The following is an 18,889-nucleotide window of genomic DNA, read 5'->3' as shown; positions in this document are numbered from 1 at the left end:
AATGAAACAATTTAATACTAGCTTAATTTTTCGTGGAGATTGATTAATTTTATTTCTAAGCTATTTTCCTGTATTTTGGGGCAGGGTTGCTCATGGTATGACAGTTTGAATTTAGAGGGAGAAGTGGATTTTTTAGGAGAAAATCAGGGCTGATATTTGTATTTGGGATAAAAGCCTTACCCACATCTGGTAACACTGAAACGAATTTGCATAAAAAACTTTCAGCACGCCAAAAGAGCGCACGGCTTTTCCGATTCTTGTTCAGTTAGTACTACTATCATTTCCGTCGTTTCTCGGCCTGTGAGCTAAAGTCTCCGCTGGCAGATGCACTGCCTCAGCTTTCCAAAGCAGCAGCATAACGCATTGCCATTATAAATAACAACAACAGGCGCTTGAGAAGCCCATTGAACTGCGAATTCAAGTGTTTTGTTTTTCGCCGCGTCGTGATCCGCATATATTATTTACCGTTGTGAATGCGAAACCGAAAGTAAAATTTGCCAGCCGCAGAAACTGTAAATTATGTAAAAGTATTGGCTGGCCTACAACAAGTCGCTTGCGCGGATGTGCGTGTGTGTGCTTATCAGAAGAGTTTAATGGAGGCTGCGCCGGTAATTTCTCCACCTTCTCTCTATTTCTCCACCACAATCTCCTTCAGCAACAACCACAACAATTGCACGCGGCGAACAACAAAAGCAACTGTAAATAGCCGCTGCCCTTTGTTGTGAGCACCGCATAATAGAAAAAGAGCGTAAGTCGACGCACATTGCACATCGTATTGTCACATCGTTGCTGTTACATACATGTATGTATGTGCATTGCCCTCACCTTGCTCCCGTCATCTCGCATTCTGGCCCTGCGCCAAGAAATTAACCCCATCAAGGCGACCACGCGGCTTTCGCATTGAGGGTGTTAACAAATGCAGTTTCCCATAGCTCATATCAGTTTGAACATTTTAATCGTATTTCTGGGTTAAGTTTCATTCAAAACAATTACTAGGCATTCATTTGTGGCAAAGTTAAATTTATTTAATTTGTTTAAGAAATATTAAACACTCTTTTTTATTTTAAACATATAAGACTCAAGTTACACAGTGACTAATTAAATCAACCGCAAACCGAAAGTTTCCGATTAATATGGGAATTTTCTGTTTTAAAATAGAAACCTTAAAGTAGGTAAATATTTGATAAAAAAAAAGCTTTATAAATCTCAATCCTGATCTTAAATACACCCCATTTACGAAAAGAAGAAACATACTTATTATAAACAAATACATCTTTTGTTGAGCTGCACATTTTAAGCATTATAAAAAAATTTTTATTTAAAATAAATAAATAAATCTATATTATAAACAATTGTTTCTGCAGTGTGTTTTACCTCAAAGCAATTGTTTCCAAATAACTATTAAAATGAGCTTTACATCAATAGAAAATGTTCAATGTTTGTTCAAAATTCTTATAAATAAATCAATGAGAGTTTATTTACCCAAGCTGGCAGCATGCACAATAAAGCTGTATTTATTTGAAATAGCCAAACGATGCCAAGAACATTTCAATATCAAGAAGAACAACTAACAATGTGGACGGGGCTTGCCTTAATTTTTCGTTAACAGGTCGCCATATAATGTTGACAACGGGAAACCGCAGCCATAATGAAGAAGACAAAATAAAGAAATAAATGCTCAATAAAATCGAAATTGCGTAGCAAGCTAGAATCGAGTGGAAACCAATGATGATTTAGTGCTAGCAAGTGCGGAGTAGAGCAACTTTGCCATTTGGCTAAAAGGGAAAGTCAGAAAGCCTTCAGACTGGAGGCCTCACTCACCCTGAAGCGCATCTTTGCCCGCAAAATTGGCTACAAGGCGAAGTCGAAGTCAATTTTAGCGGCCATGCGCACGAAACACCTGATCTTAATACTGATCGGAGTCATAATCGCCACGATCGTCTTCATTGCATTCGGACCAGCCGGCGAGCCGAACGATTCCTTCAAGAACATTGTCGTCCAGACGCACCAGCAGTTGAAAGAGTTTCAGGTGAGTTGAGTCACATTTTCAGGGGGTTGTTAAATCACAGATATGGACACTCCGTGCCCCCAATTTGACTGAATCGCTTTGATAAGGGTATTAAATAACAATTATCTATTCGTATCTGGCACAGACCCTGAGGGAAAGCAGAAACCGCAGTGCACTCGAGTTTTGGTTGCTTCGATTCGAAGCGCTTTAACTTATCAGTTATCAACAGGGTGGAGCTTAGAAAAATGAATGCGAAACTAATTGATTTATAACGCAGGCCACATCTATGATTCATATTTTCTACTGTGAGCAGATAGTTAAGCGTGGTGGCAATGGACGGCTCTATATCCAGGACATTTGTTATATCTGGCAATTGCCTTTGGCAGCGTCTGGTTTTTGGCATCAAACTTGGCCTTGAACTGTGCTCCGCCCTGACCACACCCACACATGTAGCTTATTTTCTGCTCAGTTTGTGCTCTTAGCCAAATTGAAGCACGTCCTGCTGGGTGGGTGGGCCAAAAGCTAGATATGCCAGGCAGTCTGGCACATTTGGCCAAGACAAACAGGCCGGTGGCAGCAAACCGAAAGTCATCAGCATCACTCACAAAAACGTCTGGAATAGGTGGAGAAGGAAGAGCGGATGTTGACCAGGTTCAGGTTCATTTCAGAACACTTTTGGCCATGTCGGCAAACACAACAAATCCACGGCCGGCGCTGGGTATGTTTACATTTCGCATGCCAAAGCGTTTACTGTTTACACTAATTAGATTCCGGTCGGAGTCCGGTTGCAGACCCCGTTGAGTTATTGGGCAACTCGAGGGGACTGTGGTTAGTTATTGCCCCTATACCTCCGCTGCTAGGGGACTTCTTCGGGTTCAGGTGAATGTGTTAGATTATATAACCGGATGGTTAAAATTCATCGTTTTACATTGGCTGATAATAAACTGAGCTAGGCGGCTCTTCGTTTTGGGTTCTCTTCTCATCACGTACGCATATAAAAGCAAATATAATGGAGCCGTAAAAAAGAGTCTTCGCTTCGAAGTTTACAGCTTGCTGTTATCTTAGTCAGGTAAACAGAATCGTACAATTTCGGTATCATGACAAACAAAGATAATGGCAGCATTAATGAATAATACCGCTGTTTTCATACGGATCAACCTATCAACTTATCATCTAAAAGTAAGAATAAACCCCAAAAAAAGGGGGGTTAAATGCATTTCAAGTAAATTTTCGTGGTGAAGTCGTTCCCACAATTGCAACAATGACTGAGGCATTCCGTGTTCCGTGAGTAATATGAATTGCGTTTAAAAGTAAACTGGTTTGGCCCAGTAACGTTGCTTGTGTATATCTAACTCGAATTACGCTTATGTGTTCGATTGAATTTCCACTTTTTACTGATGTAAGCAAGCATATAGACTTACAATTAAAGTGATTGATTGTTCAAACTGGCCAGCTAGCAAGCCATGTCAAGTGGCCAGGAAGAATGTAATGCATTTTGAAGAGCCAACGGAATGTCACTTCCACCATGGAAACTAATAATAAATGAATAATTTCAACTACAAACTATCTATTTATAAGTCAGTCCCCATATTATTTTCAAGTAGAATGAGTACTTAAAAGCAGTACCGAATATATATGGCTCACAGCCCACCCTACAATTTTTATATTGTTAAGTGCTCGGTTTGTGGGAATCAAACAGGTGCTGCGGCTGAATAAAATAAGACTCTAAGTTCAATGCAAAACTTCGGGGCAGACAGGGCTGCCTGCCTCATAATTCAAGCGGGAATGTAAATTCGAAAATTGACTAGCCAATTATAGTGTTGTTTTCAGGGAATCAGCATTATCCAATTGCGTTCTTTGAATGTTTGTTTTCTTCTTCGAAATTCTTTTCTTTAAATATTAATGCCGCTCTATTTGAGGCAATTTGTGTCAAGTCATCTAATAGATGGTTCTAATCAATGACATAAATTGCACCGATGACCGCCAGCACTATCAATGCGTTTGCACAGCGATTAAACGTATTTCATATTTACCTCTGTGCGGAGTATCTAAACGAGCAGCGCTATTGATTGCCATATAGCTTTGACAGCCCTCGGTTCAATGTCACCGTCGCCACCCACTACCCACTACCCAGCCACATGCAGAGTAATACAATTAAACTGTAGTTGGGCAATAATCTATTTAAATTATCCATACGGGGGAGCTAGGAAAATACGGCTGACAAGCGATGGACCGACTGACCTCTCGACATTTGATTAAAATGAATAAGTCGTAGGTTTCCGGCAATTTCACTAATTTTCATGCGGGGGAAGTTAGAGGCAAATAGCTGGAAAATTGAAAGCAATATCGCTCGAAACTCTTAAGATAATGCAGGGATACTGATACTGATTTCAATTCGAAAACTTTCTTTGATAATCTTAGAAAATAGATAGGAAATAGCTTTAAAAAGCGGTATATACGAGTGGTATAACGAGCTATTTCAAAAGGCGGGTAAATAAAGTTAGCTGCAGGGTTATCGATCACTCTTAACATGTGAAAGTCCTCGCTGGTAGAGTTAAACCAACAGTTAAATTCATAACAATTTTTATTTCCAATGCTCTCTAAAAATTTGAGAATAGTAAGCCTTCATTTAAGATTTATAAGCATTATAAAAATCATGCCAATCAATAAATCCATCGTTATCGGTATCAAACTGGCGAAAAAGTTTATCATATTCTTCGTCAGTCATTCTATCGCCAAGACTGTAGAAAGTAGCACGCAACTCGGAATATGATATCAAACCATCTTTATCTATATCAAAGGTGTTGAAGGCCGCCTTTAGATAGTCTGTCTGATCCATAAGTTTATACATTTTGGTCATCAAGTCGACAAAATCTTTAAGTGTGATAAAACCATTTCCCATTTCATCGAGTCCCTCGGAATATCTATAGATTTCAGACTCCGTGTGGTTCTGGCCCAGAGCGCTCATCACAGTTCCCAAATCTTCTGGACTAATCCTTCCAGTTCTTTCGGGATCACAAAGAGCAAATGCTTCGTTAATATCTTCGAGGTCGTCACGGGACAAAGTATACTCTGGGTGTTCCATTTCGGTGTTAGAGAAATTGAGTGAGACTGAGTTTTCGGGAAGTAATGTTTCTATGATGTGTTCAGTTTGTGTTTTGGAGCTGTACTGACTGAGCCTGGGTGTGGATCTAACTTGATCACTCGGAAGTTTATGTCTAAGACTGCTATTTAAATAAAAAGGTGAAACAAATTAAAATAAGTAATTATTGATGCAAACTAGAAGGTCTGTTCCACCAACTTAAAAGAGACCTTACTTACTAAGATCTGTAAGTCCCGTGCAGTATAGAAATAATTTCCTTTTTAAAAAGTGTATTCTACATAGTTAACTATAAAGGCGTAATTTTATTTGGCTGGATATGTTGAGAAGAAAATTAAGCTTTTGATTTCTAAATACATTTATGAAATCTGCCCATCGAAAGCAATCGACTTTCTTAACCAGACAAACCTATTTTCATTGAGCTTAAAGGAGTCTAAAATTTGTCTTAAGCGTTTGTAAAATTCTTGTTCCCTAAAGCTGTTGACGGAGACAATCTACAGACTCCACGAAGAATCTGCAGATTCTTTCCAAAATCAAAACAAAGGATGCTTACATTTTTTATGGTACTGCAAATTCATCTGCTTATTTGTAAGGAAAATCAAATCTATTCGCCTATATATAAACATTATTAAAGCAGATTAAAATATCAAAAAATTTGTTAATGTGTTCGGTTAATGTAATATTGAACCAGATTGCCATCTCGTATTTCTGGAAATGTTAACAAGAAACAAAACGTTGCAGAGAACCATTTACCATTTACACCCCTGTTAATATCTAATCAGATAACCAAAGCATATGTTTCATATTCTATATCTGTGTATTTTCCTTCATGCCAGACAATTGAACTTTTTTGACGAGAAATTAGTCATTTTAAACTATTTTATTAGCTCTTCAAGTTGCCAAATGAGTCATGAGCAGTTTATGTTGTATGCCTATTAATATAACATCGTAATTTGAAGTGCTAAGTGCGATAAGATTCGAAACCAATGCTTTTTTCTACATATAACTTGGGGAATAACATCCCAGCTTTGAACTCGGCCAGACGTAAGGGTAAACAGCGAGAGCGGTGCATGTCAAATATTTAAATTGGCATCGTAATCAGCGTGGCTCGTTTTTATGATTGCCGGGCCCCATCGCCATCACCCTTTTTGGATATCCTGGCACTCCCCAGCGGCCATTAGGCACATGCGACCACTTTCCCCATTTCGGAGTCACGCGCCCAGCCACATGGACATACACACACACACGAAAACAACGCACGACTTCTTGGGGCAAGGTTTCAAAGCCGACTTTCTGGCGCTGCTCCGACTGACTCTGAGGAATTCTGGTGGAAATTTCAAGTGGTGCCTAGGCGTAGTAAAACCGCTATTGGGTTGGGCATTTTCCGAAAAGGAAGGGGTTCGCGTTTATTTGGTTCTTTCAATTTGGAATTCCTAATTCAACTTCGCATGGCAGCAACGAATTCAGTGAAACTAATTTTACCATCTTTATCCTGATCGATATCCTGGAACAACTCACGCAAATCATCATCGGACATCTTCTCGCCCAGATTGGTCATTACTATTTTGATTTCCGATATCGTGAAACTATTGGCCTCGTTGCGATCGAAGATCTTGAAGGCCTGTTTCAAGGACACCAAGCTGTTCTGATCCTCCAGACGTTTGGACATTACATATTGGAAATCCTTAAACTGCACCATGCCACTGTAATCCACGCTACATTCGTTGGCCAGGTCATAGATCTCCGCCTCGGTAAGGACCTCGCCAAGAGCGCGCATTACACCGGCAAGTTGTTTGACCGTCACCCTTCCTGACCTCTCCGGGTCATACAGATAGAAGGCTTCCCGGAGCTCTTCTAGTTGGGCATCGGTCAAAGTGGCCATGCTGGCCAAAAATTAAATTTTTTTTATGTTTTACTGTAGTGAGTCTTTGTTTTTGTTGTTTCCTTGTTGGTTTTGTGACAACTAAAATAAGTAAACAATAAATTTAAAATGACAATAAAGTCAATGCCGAAGTCGCCTGCTGGGGAAAGGGGAAAAGGATAAGTCGTGTTACTGATCTGAAGTCTTAACAACAGACCTGGAAGCTATCGCGTAGTCATCATGTTGACAAACTCCTCGTAATTGATCTTATTATCCTGATCCAAATCGTACTCTCGTATCATATCCTCCAACTCTTCATCGCTCACTTTCACGCTAAGAGCCGTGAATATGTTCTTTAGCTCAATGATGGTGATATATCCGTTGTTCTCCTTATCGAAAACGCGGAAAGTATCGCGCAGCTCTTCTTCTTGGCCAGTGTCATGCATTTTGCGAAGTATCACGGTGCAGAATTCCGCGGCCGTGATGGAGCCATTTCCGTCCGAATCGACCTCGTTGATCAATGACTGGACTTCCGTATCAATGGGCTGGCGACCCAGAGCGCGAATCACGGCCGACATTTCCTTGGAGGTGATGGCACCCTCGTTCTCTTTGTCGAACATGCGGAAGCACTCCATGAGCAGGGTTTGTTCCTCAAAAGGTAAATCCTCCATCTTAAGTGTACTTGTTTTGAGGAAATGTTATCTGGTTTAGTTTGGTGGGAATGTATATTAATCTGCTTGGAGATGTCAACTGAAATATTGCCCCCTACAACTTCACACGGGCTTTGACATTAATATCGATTCCTGACCCAAGGGAAATCCGGAAGGAAAATGGAAAAACGGATAAATGAACATCCACCGGGTGGCTTCATTTCGCTGCAAAGTGCACAAAACCGATTGGCACAAAATCAATATACTTGTTATATAAGCGCAGTGCCACATGGACAAAGTTGATTGATTCGAATGTCCTTGGGCCACGAGGCCCTGAAGCTGATCGCTTCCAATTGCCAGCAACAACCATCAGCTGGTATCTTTCCTTGTTTGTTAACAAGCCGGTGAGGAGAGTGCCTTTTGGTAAGAGTTTAGGAAGTACAATATGCACAATGACTCGTTTCAATGCTACACTGAAAACTGTAATTAGGAAAAGGTTTTAGCTTTTTATTCCCCTATTTGCCATTTTGTACATCTTATAGAACGTCTAGAAAGAATCTTTGTTGATCTTACTTTACCAACTAAATACTCTTATTATCTTTCCTTGAAACCAAGGAAACTAACTTAAAGTATTACTTTTAATTTTGAGTGTACTATAACAATGTAGTGGTTGCCATCCACAGAGCAAGGTTGTCATGCGATTTGGGTTTGGCGACGCCTGGCCTGTGCCTTTGGCTGCCGTCTTTTGCCGCAGGTTAATTTCAGTCTTTCCCCTTCGGCCCTTCACCTGCCCGCAGTGGGGCACACCTGGCACCAGTTTTTGACAGAAGGAGAAGGTGATGGAGGCGGAGGAGGAGTAGGGGCGCCAGGAGACAGAGCATGCGGCACGCTCTCCTCTAGCCACAATCAAAACAAATAATAGACAGGAATTTGACATCGGCACGAGAAGTTTCCATTGTGCGGCGGCTTTTGGGTTTTGGGTTTGGTTGGGTTAGGTTGGGATATTTACTTGGCTTGGTTTCTGCTGGAAGAGGGAGCGTGCTTGAGGGCCGTAATGGAAAGATTTCTCACATGTGTTTCCGCCGGGTCAACTAATATGTGTCGCCTTCAAATTGCTCCCATGACGAGGCAAATTCCGCTCACCGAGCTGGGCTTTTAGGCACAAGGATTGTAATATTTACTTGACCATTTGGCCGTTCGGAATGACATGAATTATTGATTAAAGTGTTGTTTTCTTAACAGCTTATGACTATTTAAATTGTTTATTGTTTTTTTTTAGTAATCCAAAGCCCTATTTAAAATATTACTTTTCTCTTTAATCGCTTGCAGGAGAACCTCCGCGTTGGTCTGGAACCCAAAAAGCTGGAAATAGACCCAAAGTATTTGCTACTTCTGGGTTTCACCTCTCCAAAGGATGCCTCACGCCAGCAGGAACAGCTGGAGCCGCGGGATGCCGCGGTCATTGGGTCATCAGGTCAGTACCCGCCAAAGACAGATTTTCCAGCGCCGGCCACCAAAGCGGAACTGGAGCTCAGCGAGCTGCGAGGACTGCGGCGTCCCCAGGATGCCGTTACCTTCGGTGGCCAGCAGGGGGATCAAGAGCAACGGGGGCAACGGAAGCGGATCACCACGCCGTATAATGGCACAAGAAGCAACTTCACCATCATCACGTATGTGCTGGAGGGTCAGGTTGCATCGGCCATTCTGCTGGCCCAGAACATTGCCGCCAAGCTGCCCAGCGAATATCTGCTCATCTACGACTTGGGCGTATCCGAGGAGCAGCTTCGCGACTTGGGGTCCTACTGCAACAACAGCCGGTGCTCGGTGATCACCTATGACCTATCGGAGTTCCCCTCCTTCGTGGCCGATCAGCGGACGCATGCCTACCGGCCAATTGTGATCAAAGATGGTCTGATGCGTGCCCGGTCGGTTCTCTTCCTAGAAAACTACATGCGGGTGCGGGGAGGTTCCGCCCAGCTGCATTATCTACAGAGCAGCGTGATGAATCCAGGAGTAAAGACAGCTGGAGTCAAATCCGCAGGAGTCCTGGGCTGGAACACACCAACGGCGGTGTCCTCGCTCACGCACCCAAAAATGTTCGACTACTTCGAGTCGAAAGCTGAGGAATTCAACTTCCTTCGGATGATCGACCTGGATGCAGTCTTCTTTTCGGGCAGCCCCTTGGTCACCGAGAAGATCATGCTGCCCTGGCTGAAGTGCTGCCTCACCCTCGAGTGCATCGATCCAATCGGTGAGTCGACAGTTAGTGTGGTGGCTTTAGGATATGGAAAACTGTCATTAGGAATGTGTCCCGTTCTGCCCCCAATATAAATCAATCAAACCTATGTATATTCGTGCCACCACCCCATAACTCTCCTTTGGGGCTGGCCCGGTGTACTAATGACCGTCATTTGCACGGCATTCCGTTGATGGCACTCACATCGGGGAAATTTATGTAATTACCATCTGAATTGGGATTGATGGCAAACGTGACAATGCCTTTTCGATCGGACTGTCCCTTAGAAAGTAGTTATCAATATTAACATTGTTGGGTTTTTTCTGTAATTTAGATATTATGTTAACTAAGCTTTGGGAAATTTGCATTCATTTCGTTGAATTTCCTTGAAAATAACTCTTTGTTCGTTCCATAGAAGTTCTATGAACTGAGCACAGAGTTCGTTGTCAATTGATTCGAGAAAATGAATTAAGAAATCGTTTCATTTTCCTGGAGTTGTAAATTGTATTGCTGCTCCTTCTTGCTTTGTTTATTCGCTGACAAATTGCAAAGCAATTAAACTCGTTCAAGAGAGCAATGCACGTCTTTTCCTTCATTGGGACTAGATTCTGATAAATATTTCTTCTACAAGTAAAATGAAAACAGCAAACTGTTACTTCAAGGTCCAAATATTATAATTATTAGTTCGCTGTTCTGCCTCGAAAAGTGTTTGATAGCATTTTAAAAAAATGTTTGACATATCTAGAGCCTTGTAGGCCTTAACTTTTTCAGACTTAGTATCAAACAGTAGAGGAGCTCTTAGATTCTCATAAGTTTCAGTTATGATTTTAGGTCCTTTTAAATACGTATTACTGCAATCATAGTTGGCCATGCTAAAGCATTGATTGCTGTGCTGAACATGGCCTAGATTATTTTTATTTGATGATTCAAAGTTTGTTTTTTGGTTTCCTGAATCTCCAATAACTAAAAATTTCCTATGTTTCAGATTATCCATGTAGTACTGGCGACGTGTCAGAAAATTTCTTCTAATTTCCATTTCCATCACCAATGGTGATACTTTTTCAGTTTTATATTTTTGCAAGGAATTGCAAATTGGACAAATGGTTTCAGTCTGAGTGGCTGCGTCGGATTGCTTGGAACTACCATGTTTTTTCTTCATTAAGGTCTTAACTGTTTTGCGCTTCCTTCTATGTAAAGAAATTTGAAGTTTTTCGTAATCATAATCAGTATAGGACCAGAATTCGCCTGGCCTATCTTCGGCTTCTGGAACGGAGTCTACCAAATGTGTCCTGGAAATAATTCTTCGTTTTAGCGTCGGAAATGCTCTGTTTAAACTCTCTGATAAATCATAAGCTACAGGAGAGAAAGGTTCCTCGATATCCTCGATGTTGTCATTCTCCTTCTTGTTTAGGCTCTCCATTCGATTCATTTGATCCAATAGATCTGACTTGGAAGTGATGGTTCTCTCATTGAACTTGTTAATGTTTAGAAACATGTTAAAGGCAGTTTGCCTAGTGGTTCCCCTTACTTTCAAGTCCATCGTACGAAAGAGTTTTCGGCTAGAAATTACTTCTGCTTCCCTTGGAGTAATAGACTTAGGCAGGTCCTTAAGCGCACTTTTGCTTTTGGAAGAATCTCGTTTTAAGTCCAGCTTGTTCGCCTTCTTGAACCCATAGTCATGGATTTTTAGGCCTTTGCCTAGACTAAACGGCAATTTAAAGTTCAAACTCGATTTTCTTGTATCTCGGATTGTGCTTCTCGTTGCCCTTGCACTAGGAAGTTCTGAACAAATCGAATCACATTGCGATTGCCGCTTTGGGACCTTGTGTTTTAATATATCTATATATTCCGTTGGCAACTTTATGGCATTACGGCCTATTGTGTTTAATAACTTATGTCTTATACTCTTGGTCAACCTTTTGGGATCCTTTGGACCTTTTATTTCGCCCTGGTCTACTAGATTGGTCCACAGTTTCATCAGTTTGTTTTCTTTTTCATATTGGGTCAGTTTATGGGTGTGTAATGACTTAATAAATTTTCTCTTTGCGAACTTGTTTCTTAATATTTCTTTATATTGGTTTTGCAAATTCAAAGCGGTTCGGGGTAACGTCTTAAGAATCCTCGCCCGCATACTTTTGCACAGCCTTTTGGGGTTCCTTGGACCTTTCAGCTCACCAAGATCTACTAGAGTTGGCCAGAGCTCCATCAGTCCTTCCTTTTCACTTTTGGTTAGTTTTTGGGTGTGTAATGATTTTATTTTATGTTTTGATACCCTTTTAGCCATCTTTTTTTTCAACAAACCCCTTTGGAATATGGTCTTTAACATCTTAAGTCTCATACTCTTGGTCAACCTTTTGGGATAGTTTGGACTTCTTAACTCGCCCAGTTCTATTAGTTCACTTTCTTTTTTCTTTTGTGTTAACTCTTGGGTGCGTAAAGATTTTGTTAGGAGTTTTAATTTCCTTTTTGGGAACTTGCTTTCTCTATCTTCGGTTGGCAAATTCAAAGAATCTTCTGCAGGTGACCACAGTTCTTCCAGCTTATTATCTTTATCTTTTCTAGCTTTTTTGTGGGTGTTCATTGATTTCTTTATAATTTTAGGCATATCAATGATGCCTTTTTTGTATATTTTCCTTGGCTTATTTGGGGATTTCTTTACCTTTTTGACTTGTTTTTTTGTGAACACATACCTACTTAATAGTTCTTTTAGAAGATGGCCAAGACTCTCGGATAGATTAGTTCTCAAAGGCTTTGGCGAATGTATCGGAAGTTTATTTTTGGGTTTGATTCTTATTTTTGGCTTTTTAATGTCATTAATTTTAACAACATTTTTATCTGAAATTTTATTCCGCTTCATAAAATAAATTCCTTTGTCTTTAGGCTTCTTTTGAGGCTGATAGATCTGTTCAAGATCCTTGACGTGATCCTTAATCTGCTTCCACTTTGGCAACTCCTTATCTGCATGGTAGTTTTTAATGCCAATCTTAAATTGATGATCCCCTTCCGCACCACCCAAAAATCTACTTGAATATAGACCTTTCCAAAGGTGATCCGATTCCTCGTTAAGAGGGATCTTCAAACTATCCAAATTGAAGCTAAAGAAGTTCTCATGATTGTCTGCCTGAGCGTTATTCCTAGCCCTGCTGAAATAAGGACGAGCGTGTCCCAGGATAATTTTCGGCTTACCCCAGAGTTTAGGATAAAGCGTTGACTTGGATAGGGCTTGGAAGAATCTTGGCATGGTTGGAGAAAACCTAAAGACTGGTTTTATTAAACATAAATTTTGACAGCCGAAATTTAATTGAAATTGAAATTATGGTTTTCCAAGCCAACTGGGTGGTCTCCCTTAGCAAACCTCGGCCCGAAAGCATTCTCTAAACATGCGAATCATTTCCATGATTTTGTTGATGAAAATCATCTTAATAAATCGCCAGATTCCCTTGGGCAGATCGCAGTGGATGTTGCATGCAGCAAAGACATACTCCTGGGGTCCAATGGTATAGCCATGTCGGCCACACAGCATGTAGTGGGTATCGTAGATGACGTACCACGCCTCCAATGTGCAGGCCATTCCGGAGAAGAGTTCTACCACCCTGTTGAAGTGGTAGGCCACCAGGAGAAACATCCCGAAGACGAGGCAGATTATGGAAATTCCACGAAATTGGGTAAACCGATAGCGCTCCTGTGAGGAGTACAGCATAAGAGCTAACAACTCAAGGATGAGGACGACGGGATAGAAATAGACCTGGAATAAGAACAGTTTTTTCCACAAAAAAGTTTAAAGTTTATCATTTGGACTCACCCAATGTGATTCCACCAAAGTGACCAGATATACGCTCCTATTGAACAATCCAATGCATGTACTCACGAAGAGTACAAAATAATTGAAAGGGGCAAGTCTCCTCCACTCTCGCCAAACGTAAAAGCAAGTGTAGATCGACATGGTAAAGACCATCGTTGAGGGTATTACATAATTGTAGGGTAAAGGAAATCTCAGCAACAGCTCCAGGCAGGGCAAGGTACAAGCCACCTGTAGCTGCAACAGTCACTTTATAGGTATAAGACTTAAGCGATAGATTACTGATAAGTCTTACAATTAGAATTCCGTAAAATCTGGACACCAGGCGACGACGGAGTTTGATATCCGCTATGTCGAATTCGTAGGTCCTATTCAAATGTCCTTTGGACGTCAGCAGTTCACATTGTACAGCGATGCCCGGGACCTCTTCTTTGTCCACCATTAGTATCGTGTCCATTTCATCAACTAACTGCCGCAACACTGATGTCTAGTTAGTTCCCAATTATAATTTTGTTTTTGATAAGCCCCGTTTTCCAGTTAATCGTTTATCTAATTTGGCATACTCCATTTCCATTTCATTTCCACAAACATTCCATATCACACATCGAAAAATGAAGCTAAACAATATCGCATTTGTTCTTTGATAATTCATTAGTATCTATAATGAAATCAGGTTTCGATATACTATAAAATATCTTCAAATGCTAATGAATGGGATGCTGGTAGCTATATTGATTTAAAGTTAATGAATGCCATAAAGATTGTTCAATGCATGAGTAAAACGAAGCTTATCTTCGATTTGCTTTCGTCCGCTTACTCTCATCTCTTATATTCTGTTTTCTGTGTAAGCAGAGCGATTGAAGAGCACTCGGCTTTTCCAAGTGCCTTTTTTGTCGGGTTTGATTAATGAAACATTATACTTTCGCGATTAAGCCCATTGTTGATTTTAATTCATGTCATGTTTAAGAATGGAAAAGGGTAGGGTGCCTTCCCCAAAACGAACATAATGAACCTTACCAATACATTTTTCTAACAGCGTAATTGATTTTTTTATTTATGTTTTTAAATTATATTGCAATGTTAGGATTTGGCTTTATAGATCAACTTGCTATATTAAAGCCTAACAAAGATAGGTCCTTAATTTTTGGGTGATATATGTATATGTGAAAAAGTTGCACGATCAACGCCTTTCTTTTAAACCTCTCGTAGCTCGGTTGGCAGTAATATATACTTTGTAGTAATACATACTTCGTACTTCTTTTGAAAGGTGAAATAATTTTACACTCATCTTTATCCAGGTGCCCAATCGAATGGCTGCAAGTTCAACAAGAAGCCCCTGTACCGATACTCCGGATGCCACGGCTACGATGCGTCCGCCTTCAACATCGTCCTGGGTCTCACCTCGCAAATGGACGACACTGAGTACTCCTTGCCCAGCGACAGTCCACGCAATATTTTCTACAAGGAGACACTAGAGCAGGCGACGCGAATTCTGGAGAGCCGGCGGCGCAACAGTAGCGAGACATCCGACCATCCGTTTACGGACGACTGAGCATGGAAAACTGAAACAAGAAGTGGACGTGGGCGTGGCCAAAGCATTTGATACAACGTTTTCTACCAGCACACACACACACAGATAGATACTCTCAGGAGCAGACGAAGCAAACCAAGACTAGTAGGAATTTCGACGGAAATGACACACCATCATTTGAACTAGATGAAGGTCAAGAGATTCCCAATCTAGCTGAGTTAGACAGATGACTTCGAGTCAAAGACAAGATCGGAAATGAACAGACCAGAGCACAGTAATTTAGCTTAGCGTTAGGATGTGCAGCCTAACAATACTTGTAACCATTTAGTCAAGCCCTAGTTACTTATTAAATATCTGTGTGAATGTTTCCATGGCTTTGCTGCGAGCCCCAATAAGTGTAAAAACGCATGTTTAGTTAACTGCCCCGACTGTAAATACATAAGAACATCAAATGGCATAAATTTTGTGATTGTATTTAATAGTTACTCACGCATAGACAAACATATACAGTATATAAATATAAATATAAATATAAATGTAATGTAACAATCCTAGAACAAGACGAGCCAAAAACGTAAGTTAATAAAATTCTGAATTATCAATACCAAACAACACTCTTCTTGTTCTGACTCTGTAATTGGCAATTAATTGCATTGCAATTGCATCCGATATTTAATATCAATTTTTTTTTTGGCACTTCAATTGCAAATGGCACTTTTGACTGGTTTTTAAAGCTGAAGCCGGTTATAAATATAAAGGTAAGCTCTGGTACAAATACATTAGCTGGCTTTTCCGGACTGAGATCCATACTAATTAAATTTCTGTAGAATCTTAATAATATAAAGAAATATACGAATCACATCGGTGTACAAAGTAAGAGCTGCGAACACGTACTCCTCGGGATCCAACTGTTCCGCTCTATTCCCGCCGACTATCGACTGCATGTCGTGGATCAGGAAGAAGCTGCCGATTGCTGCGCATAGGCATGAAATTGGCAAGCTATCTACGAAGTCGGGCAACCAGAAGCTGCACACTGCCAGGATGAAAATGATCATCACAAAGGTAACCATCAGCCCGCCCATTGCAGTGTAATCGTACTTAGTTTGCACGGCATAGATGCAAAGTGCGGCGACCAGCACCGTAGTTATTGCCACTGCCGAGACTATCAAATTGGAGTCCAATGAGCTGGCTATCATTCCCAAGAGCACGGACATGGTGACTGTAAAGATGGCCAGGCAAATCAGATTGGCGGGATGCCTGCGTCGTATGCGCTCCACGCACACGAGCATTACCATCACAATTACGTGAACAATCACGGCGACGTAAAAGATGAAAAAGTTATCCTGCATAAATTCCCGGGTGGACTGGTTGTATGTGCATATGCCCATCACAACCAATGTGAACAGTAGTTGGATCTGCGGGAATCAAACTGATGAAATGTTCAACTGGATGCATACACAATATAGTTACCACAAGGATTCCGAAAACCTTCCTTACGAAGGCCTTGCGAATTGATTGATCGTCGAATAAAATGCTCTTAACAATCAAGTCGTGGGTAATTATCCCACTTTCTGGAGATGCATCCTGAGCTGGAGGAGGAGGCGCTGGCAATGGAATAGGTGGGTAACGGTCATTGTTTTTGGGTGATTTAAGAAAATGAGTCAAAACTGAAACCAAAAAAATTGTAATTCAAATTAATGAGAAATAATTGGAAAAATAATACATTATTTTAAGCATTGATAAATAATAATAATACAAGATAATAATAAATCATATTAAATATAATAATAATCATTAAATTCTTTATAAAAAATGATAAGTTATTATCTTAGCTAATATATATAAAATAAGTCCTAAAGCACTACAAGAATAATCAACTTGGACCATCCCTATGTTACGTAATCTCTTACATACTTTGGAATGGGCTCAGACAATTGATTGATATTTTCATTTCTTTGTCTGAAAATATATGGATAAATCAAAAAATGCCGAAAATAACACAACATAATAACATATCAAGATTTAAAAAACGGTCAATTGGTAAAGGGGAAAAGGGGTGGGTTTTTTGTAAGCCAATAAATTAGTTAACATAAGTTTTGTTTTGTTTGTTTTTGTTTTTGTAAGTAATATTTGTTAAATAAATAAAGACAAGAAAATCCAACATAACTTAGGAAATATTTCTTTGCGCAAAATAAAATTATAAATATAAAGTCCTACTTAAGAGTATTAGCATTAATTTTTATTAAATTAGGACCACATTATTATTAGTCAAGTCATTGTTTTCAACTATAAAGAGTAAAAAAATCTTTATAAACAATTTTTTATAAATATTTAGAAATCCTATGGGATTTCTTTAAAAAAAATATAATAAATGTGACAGATTGATAAGAGAGAAATATGAAGGTTTGCATAATTTTTATCAAATACTCAGAAGAATACAACTATAAAGCGTAATTATATTTTTATAAAAAATTTGTTCAATCAATATGTAAAAATACTATGGGAATTGTTAAAAAGAAATATAATAATGTTAAAAATTGATAAGCAAGAAAGATGTAAGATTGTATGTATTCAGCCCTAGATTAACATTCAATGAACGACATTATAAAGCAGCCAGACGAAAACATGATAAAGTCAATTTCTTGTTAATGATGATTCCAAGCAATGTAAATAAATAACAATAAACAAAAGTAATTTAACTCTACAATTACAACAAAAAATATAATAAATGTGTTATCAATATTTGTTACGGAGTTTCTTTTTGTTTAAAAAATTCATTAATAAAATAACTGTATATCCCAAATCATGGTTAAAATAATGATACTTAAAAGTTGATAAATATGTTGTTGCTAAAAAATAAATGTTAATGTCTATATGTAGAATAAAGTACTTCCGCGGTTGGGGCATGTTGTAAATCTAAATAATATATAGGAACTTACCAAAGAAGGCAGCCCTATCTAAGAAACCGGGTTCTTTTTTAGCTAAATCCATGGTGGCTGTATTTGTAGTTTTCCCAGCGAGACCAAAGTGCGAAGTAATAAGAAAAATCTGAGCTGTATGTATCCGTATCTCAAACCGGAGGAATGGAAACTGAGATGCCGGGTTTTCTTCCCGATTAAGGCTGCCAGAGTTACGCGAATGGCGGTTAAAAAGCAGCTGATTTTCGTATACGTATGTTGATTCAAACAATTATATACATATGTACATACGCATAAAGCTAGTGTATATCACCCAAGGCTTTGGCCAAAATCACTTCAGTTCAGAAAAGCCACAGGTCCGTCAAGTCGGACTTAAACGGGTTCAGCCAGCAAAAAGTAAAAGTCACCTGGTCTGTCGTGTGAGTCCAATTGTAAGATAATGAGTGTAATTACGATATTGCTCAAGACTTTGTTTGTGTTCGTATTGGCGTCATTTTTGGGGTCTAGAGGAGTGGCCGGGTATGATCCCGATGATCCCAAGATAGCCGAGTGCTGTCTCCCCCCGGAGGGGATGTTCGAGGCCTTCTATCCCCGAGAAGTTGAGGGAATTCCCAATAGTGCCTCGCGTCCCGCTCATGGACATGGCAGCTTCTTCAAGCATCGGAACCCAGCGCTAGTGGACACAAAAAATGCAGCGGCCTATGGTTATCGGTTCGATGGCAAAAGGCGTTTTAATTTTGATTAGTTTTGCCCGCCAAAAATGTATTATTCACAAATAAAGTCCCT

General features: G+C 39.8%; 7 protein-coding genes across 9 annotated transcripts; 2 read left to right on the top strand and 5 right to left on the bottom strand.

The window, feature by feature from the left end:
* The first annotated feature begins 205 nt into the window (after nucleotides 1-205).
* LOC108113006 lies at nucleotides 206-15,794 on the top strand. Of its 2 annotated transcripts, none has more exons than XM_017223426.1 (4): nucleotides 206-608; nucleotides 1,610-2,029; nucleotides 8,949-9,870; nucleotides 14,953-15,794. In XM_017223426.1, exons 2-4 carry the CDS (start codon nucleotides 1,886-1,888, stop codon nucleotides 15,204-15,206), a joined length of 1,320 nt encoding a protein of 439 aa, XP_017078915.1. In that variant the 5' UTR covers nucleotides 206-608; nucleotides 1,610-1,885; the 3' UTR covers nucleotides 15,207-15,794. The 2 variants fall into 2 exon arrangements, with proteins under 2 accessions (XP_017078915.1, XP_017078914.1); XM_017223425.1 differs by having other exon boundaries at nucleotides 206-748.
* Nucleotides 4,575-5,163, bottom strand: LOC108113009 (neo-calmodulin-like). The gene has a single exon (XM_041819672.1). It carries the CDS (start codon nucleotides 5,091-5,093, stop codon nucleotides 4,638-4,640), a length of 456 nt encoding a protein of 151 aa, XP_041675606.1. The 5' UTR covers nucleotides 5,094-5,163; the 3' UTR covers nucleotides 4,575-4,637.
* On the bottom strand, nucleotides 5,974-7,098 carry LOC108113012 (calmodulin-1). Its single transcript, XM_017223431.2, has one exon. It carries the CDS (start codon nucleotides 6,988-6,990, stop codon nucleotides 6,547-6,549), a length of 444 nt encoding a protein of 147 aa, XP_017078920.1. The 5' UTR covers nucleotides 6,991-7,098; the 3' UTR covers nucleotides 5,974-6,546.
* LOC108113011 (neo-calmodulin) lies at nucleotides 7,012-7,722 on the bottom strand. Of its 2 annotated transcripts, none has more exons than XM_017223430.2 (2): nucleotides 7,187-7,721; nucleotides 7,012-7,126 (listed from the first exon to the last, which is right to left on the bottom strand). In XM_017223430.2, the coding sequence occupies exon 1, from the start codon at nucleotides 7,638-7,640 to the stop codon at nucleotides 7,194-7,196; it is 447 nt and encodes a 148-aa protein (XP_017078919.1). In that variant the 5' UTR covers nucleotides 7,641-7,721; the 3' UTR covers nucleotides 7,012-7,126; nucleotides 7,187-7,193. The 2 variants fall into 2 exon arrangements, with proteins under 2 accessions (XP_017078919.1, XP_017078918.1); XM_017223429.2 differs by having other exon boundaries at nucleotides 7,017-7,129; nucleotides 7,187-7,722.
* LOC108113008 (protein lifeguard 1) lies at nucleotides 13,202-14,218 on the bottom strand. The gene is made up of 3 exons (XM_017223428.1): nucleotides 13,950-14,218; nucleotides 13,658-13,891; nucleotides 13,202-13,600 (listed from the first exon to the last, which is right to left on the bottom strand). The coding sequence occupies exons 1-3, from the start codon at nucleotides 14,109-14,111 to the stop codon at nucleotides 13,202-13,204; spliced, it is 795 nt and encodes a 264-aa protein (XP_017078917.1). The 5' UTR covers nucleotides 14,112-14,218.
* A 108-nt stretch (nucleotides 15,795-15,902) lies between the features above and the next one.
* LOC108113007 (protein lifeguard 1) lies at nucleotides 15,903-18,193 on the bottom strand. Its single transcript, XM_017223427.1, has 3 exons — nucleotides 18,125-18,193; nucleotides 16,656-16,852; nucleotides 15,903-16,600 (listed from the first exon to the last, which is right to left on the bottom strand). Exons 1-3 carry the CDS (start codon nucleotides 18,174-18,176, stop codon nucleotides 15,995-15,997), a joined length of 855 nt encoding a protein of 284 aa, XP_017078916.1. The 5' UTR covers nucleotides 18,177-18,193; the 3' UTR covers nucleotides 15,903-15,994.
* A 267-nt stretch (nucleotides 18,194-18,460) lies between these two features.
* On the top strand, nucleotides 18,461-18,868 carry LOC108112445. Its single transcript, XM_017222292.1, has one exon. The coding sequence runs from the start codon at nucleotides 18,543-18,545 to the stop codon at nucleotides 18,846-18,848; it is 306 nt and encodes a 101-aa protein (XP_017077781.1). The 5' UTR covers nucleotides 18,461-18,542; the 3' UTR covers nucleotides 18,849-18,868.
* The last annotated feature ends 21 nt before the right edge of the window (nucleotides 18,869-18,889 follow it).

The sequence above is a fragment of the Drosophila eugracilis genome, unplaced genomic scaffold (assembly GCF_018153835.1).
Source record: "Drosophila eugracilis isolate 14026-0451.02 unplaced genomic scaffold, ASM1815383v1 contig_90, whole genome shotgun sequence".
NCBI lineage: Eukaryota > Metazoa > Arthropoda > Insecta > Diptera > Drosophilidae > Drosophila > Drosophila eugracilis.
The sequence above is the reverse complement of the archived record's forward strand: the minus strand, read 5'-3'. Positions and strand labels throughout refer to the sequence as shown.

Bases quoted from the DNA above. Each gene is read 5' to 3' on its own strand.
- LOC108113006 (XM_017223426.1), top strand. From the start codon at position 1,886: ATGCGCACGAAACACCTGATCTTAATACTGATCGGAGTCATAATCGCC. The intron at 2,030-8,948 runs GTGAGTTGAGTC...AATCGCTTGCAG, and splicing joins AGCAGTTGAAAGAGTTTCAG to GAGAACCTCCGCGTTGGTCT. The intron at 9,871-14,952 runs GTGAGTCGACAG...ATCTTTATCCAG, and splicing joins CGAGTGCATCGATCCAATCG to GTGCCCAATCGAATGGCTGC.
- LOC108113009 (XM_041819672.1), bottom strand. From the start codon at position 5,093: ATGGAACACCCAGAGTATACTTTGTCCCGTGACGACCTCGAAGATATT.
- LOC108113012 (XM_017223431.2), bottom strand. From the start codon at position 6,990: ATGGCCACTTTGACCGATGCCCAACTAGAAGAGCTCCGGGAAGCCTTC.
- LOC108113011 (XM_017223429.2), bottom strand. From the start codon at position 7,640: ATGGAGGATTTACCTTTTGAGGAACAAACCCTGCTCATGGAGTGCTTC.
- LOC108113008 (XM_017223428.1), bottom strand. From the start codon at position 14,111: ATGGACACGATACTAATGGTGGACAAAGAAGAGGTCCCGGGCATCGCT. The intron at 13,892-13,949 runs GTAAGACTTATC...TGACTGTTGCAG, and splicing joins GATTTTACGGAATTCTAATT to CTACAGGTGGCTTGTACCTT. The intron at 13,601-13,657 runs GTGAGTCCAAAT...TTCTTATTCCAG, and splicing joins CTTTGGTGGAATCACATTGG to GTCTATTTCTATCCCGTCGT.
- LOC108113007 (XM_017223427.1), bottom strand. From the start codon at position 18,176: ATGGATTTAGCTAAAAAAGAACCCGGTTTCTTAGATAGGGCTGCCTTC. The intron at 16,853-18,124 runs GTAAGTTCCTAT...TTTTGGTTTCAG, and splicing joins AGATAGGGCTGCCTTCTTTG to TTTTGACTCATTTTCTTAAA. The intron at 16,601-16,655 runs GTAACTATATTG...TGATTCCCGCAG, and splicing joins AGGTTTTCGGAATCCTTGTG to ATCCAACTACTGTTCACATT.
- LOC108112445 (XM_017222292.1), top strand. From the start codon at position 18,543: ATGAGTGTAATTACGATATTGCTCAAGACTTTGTTTGTGTTCGTATTG.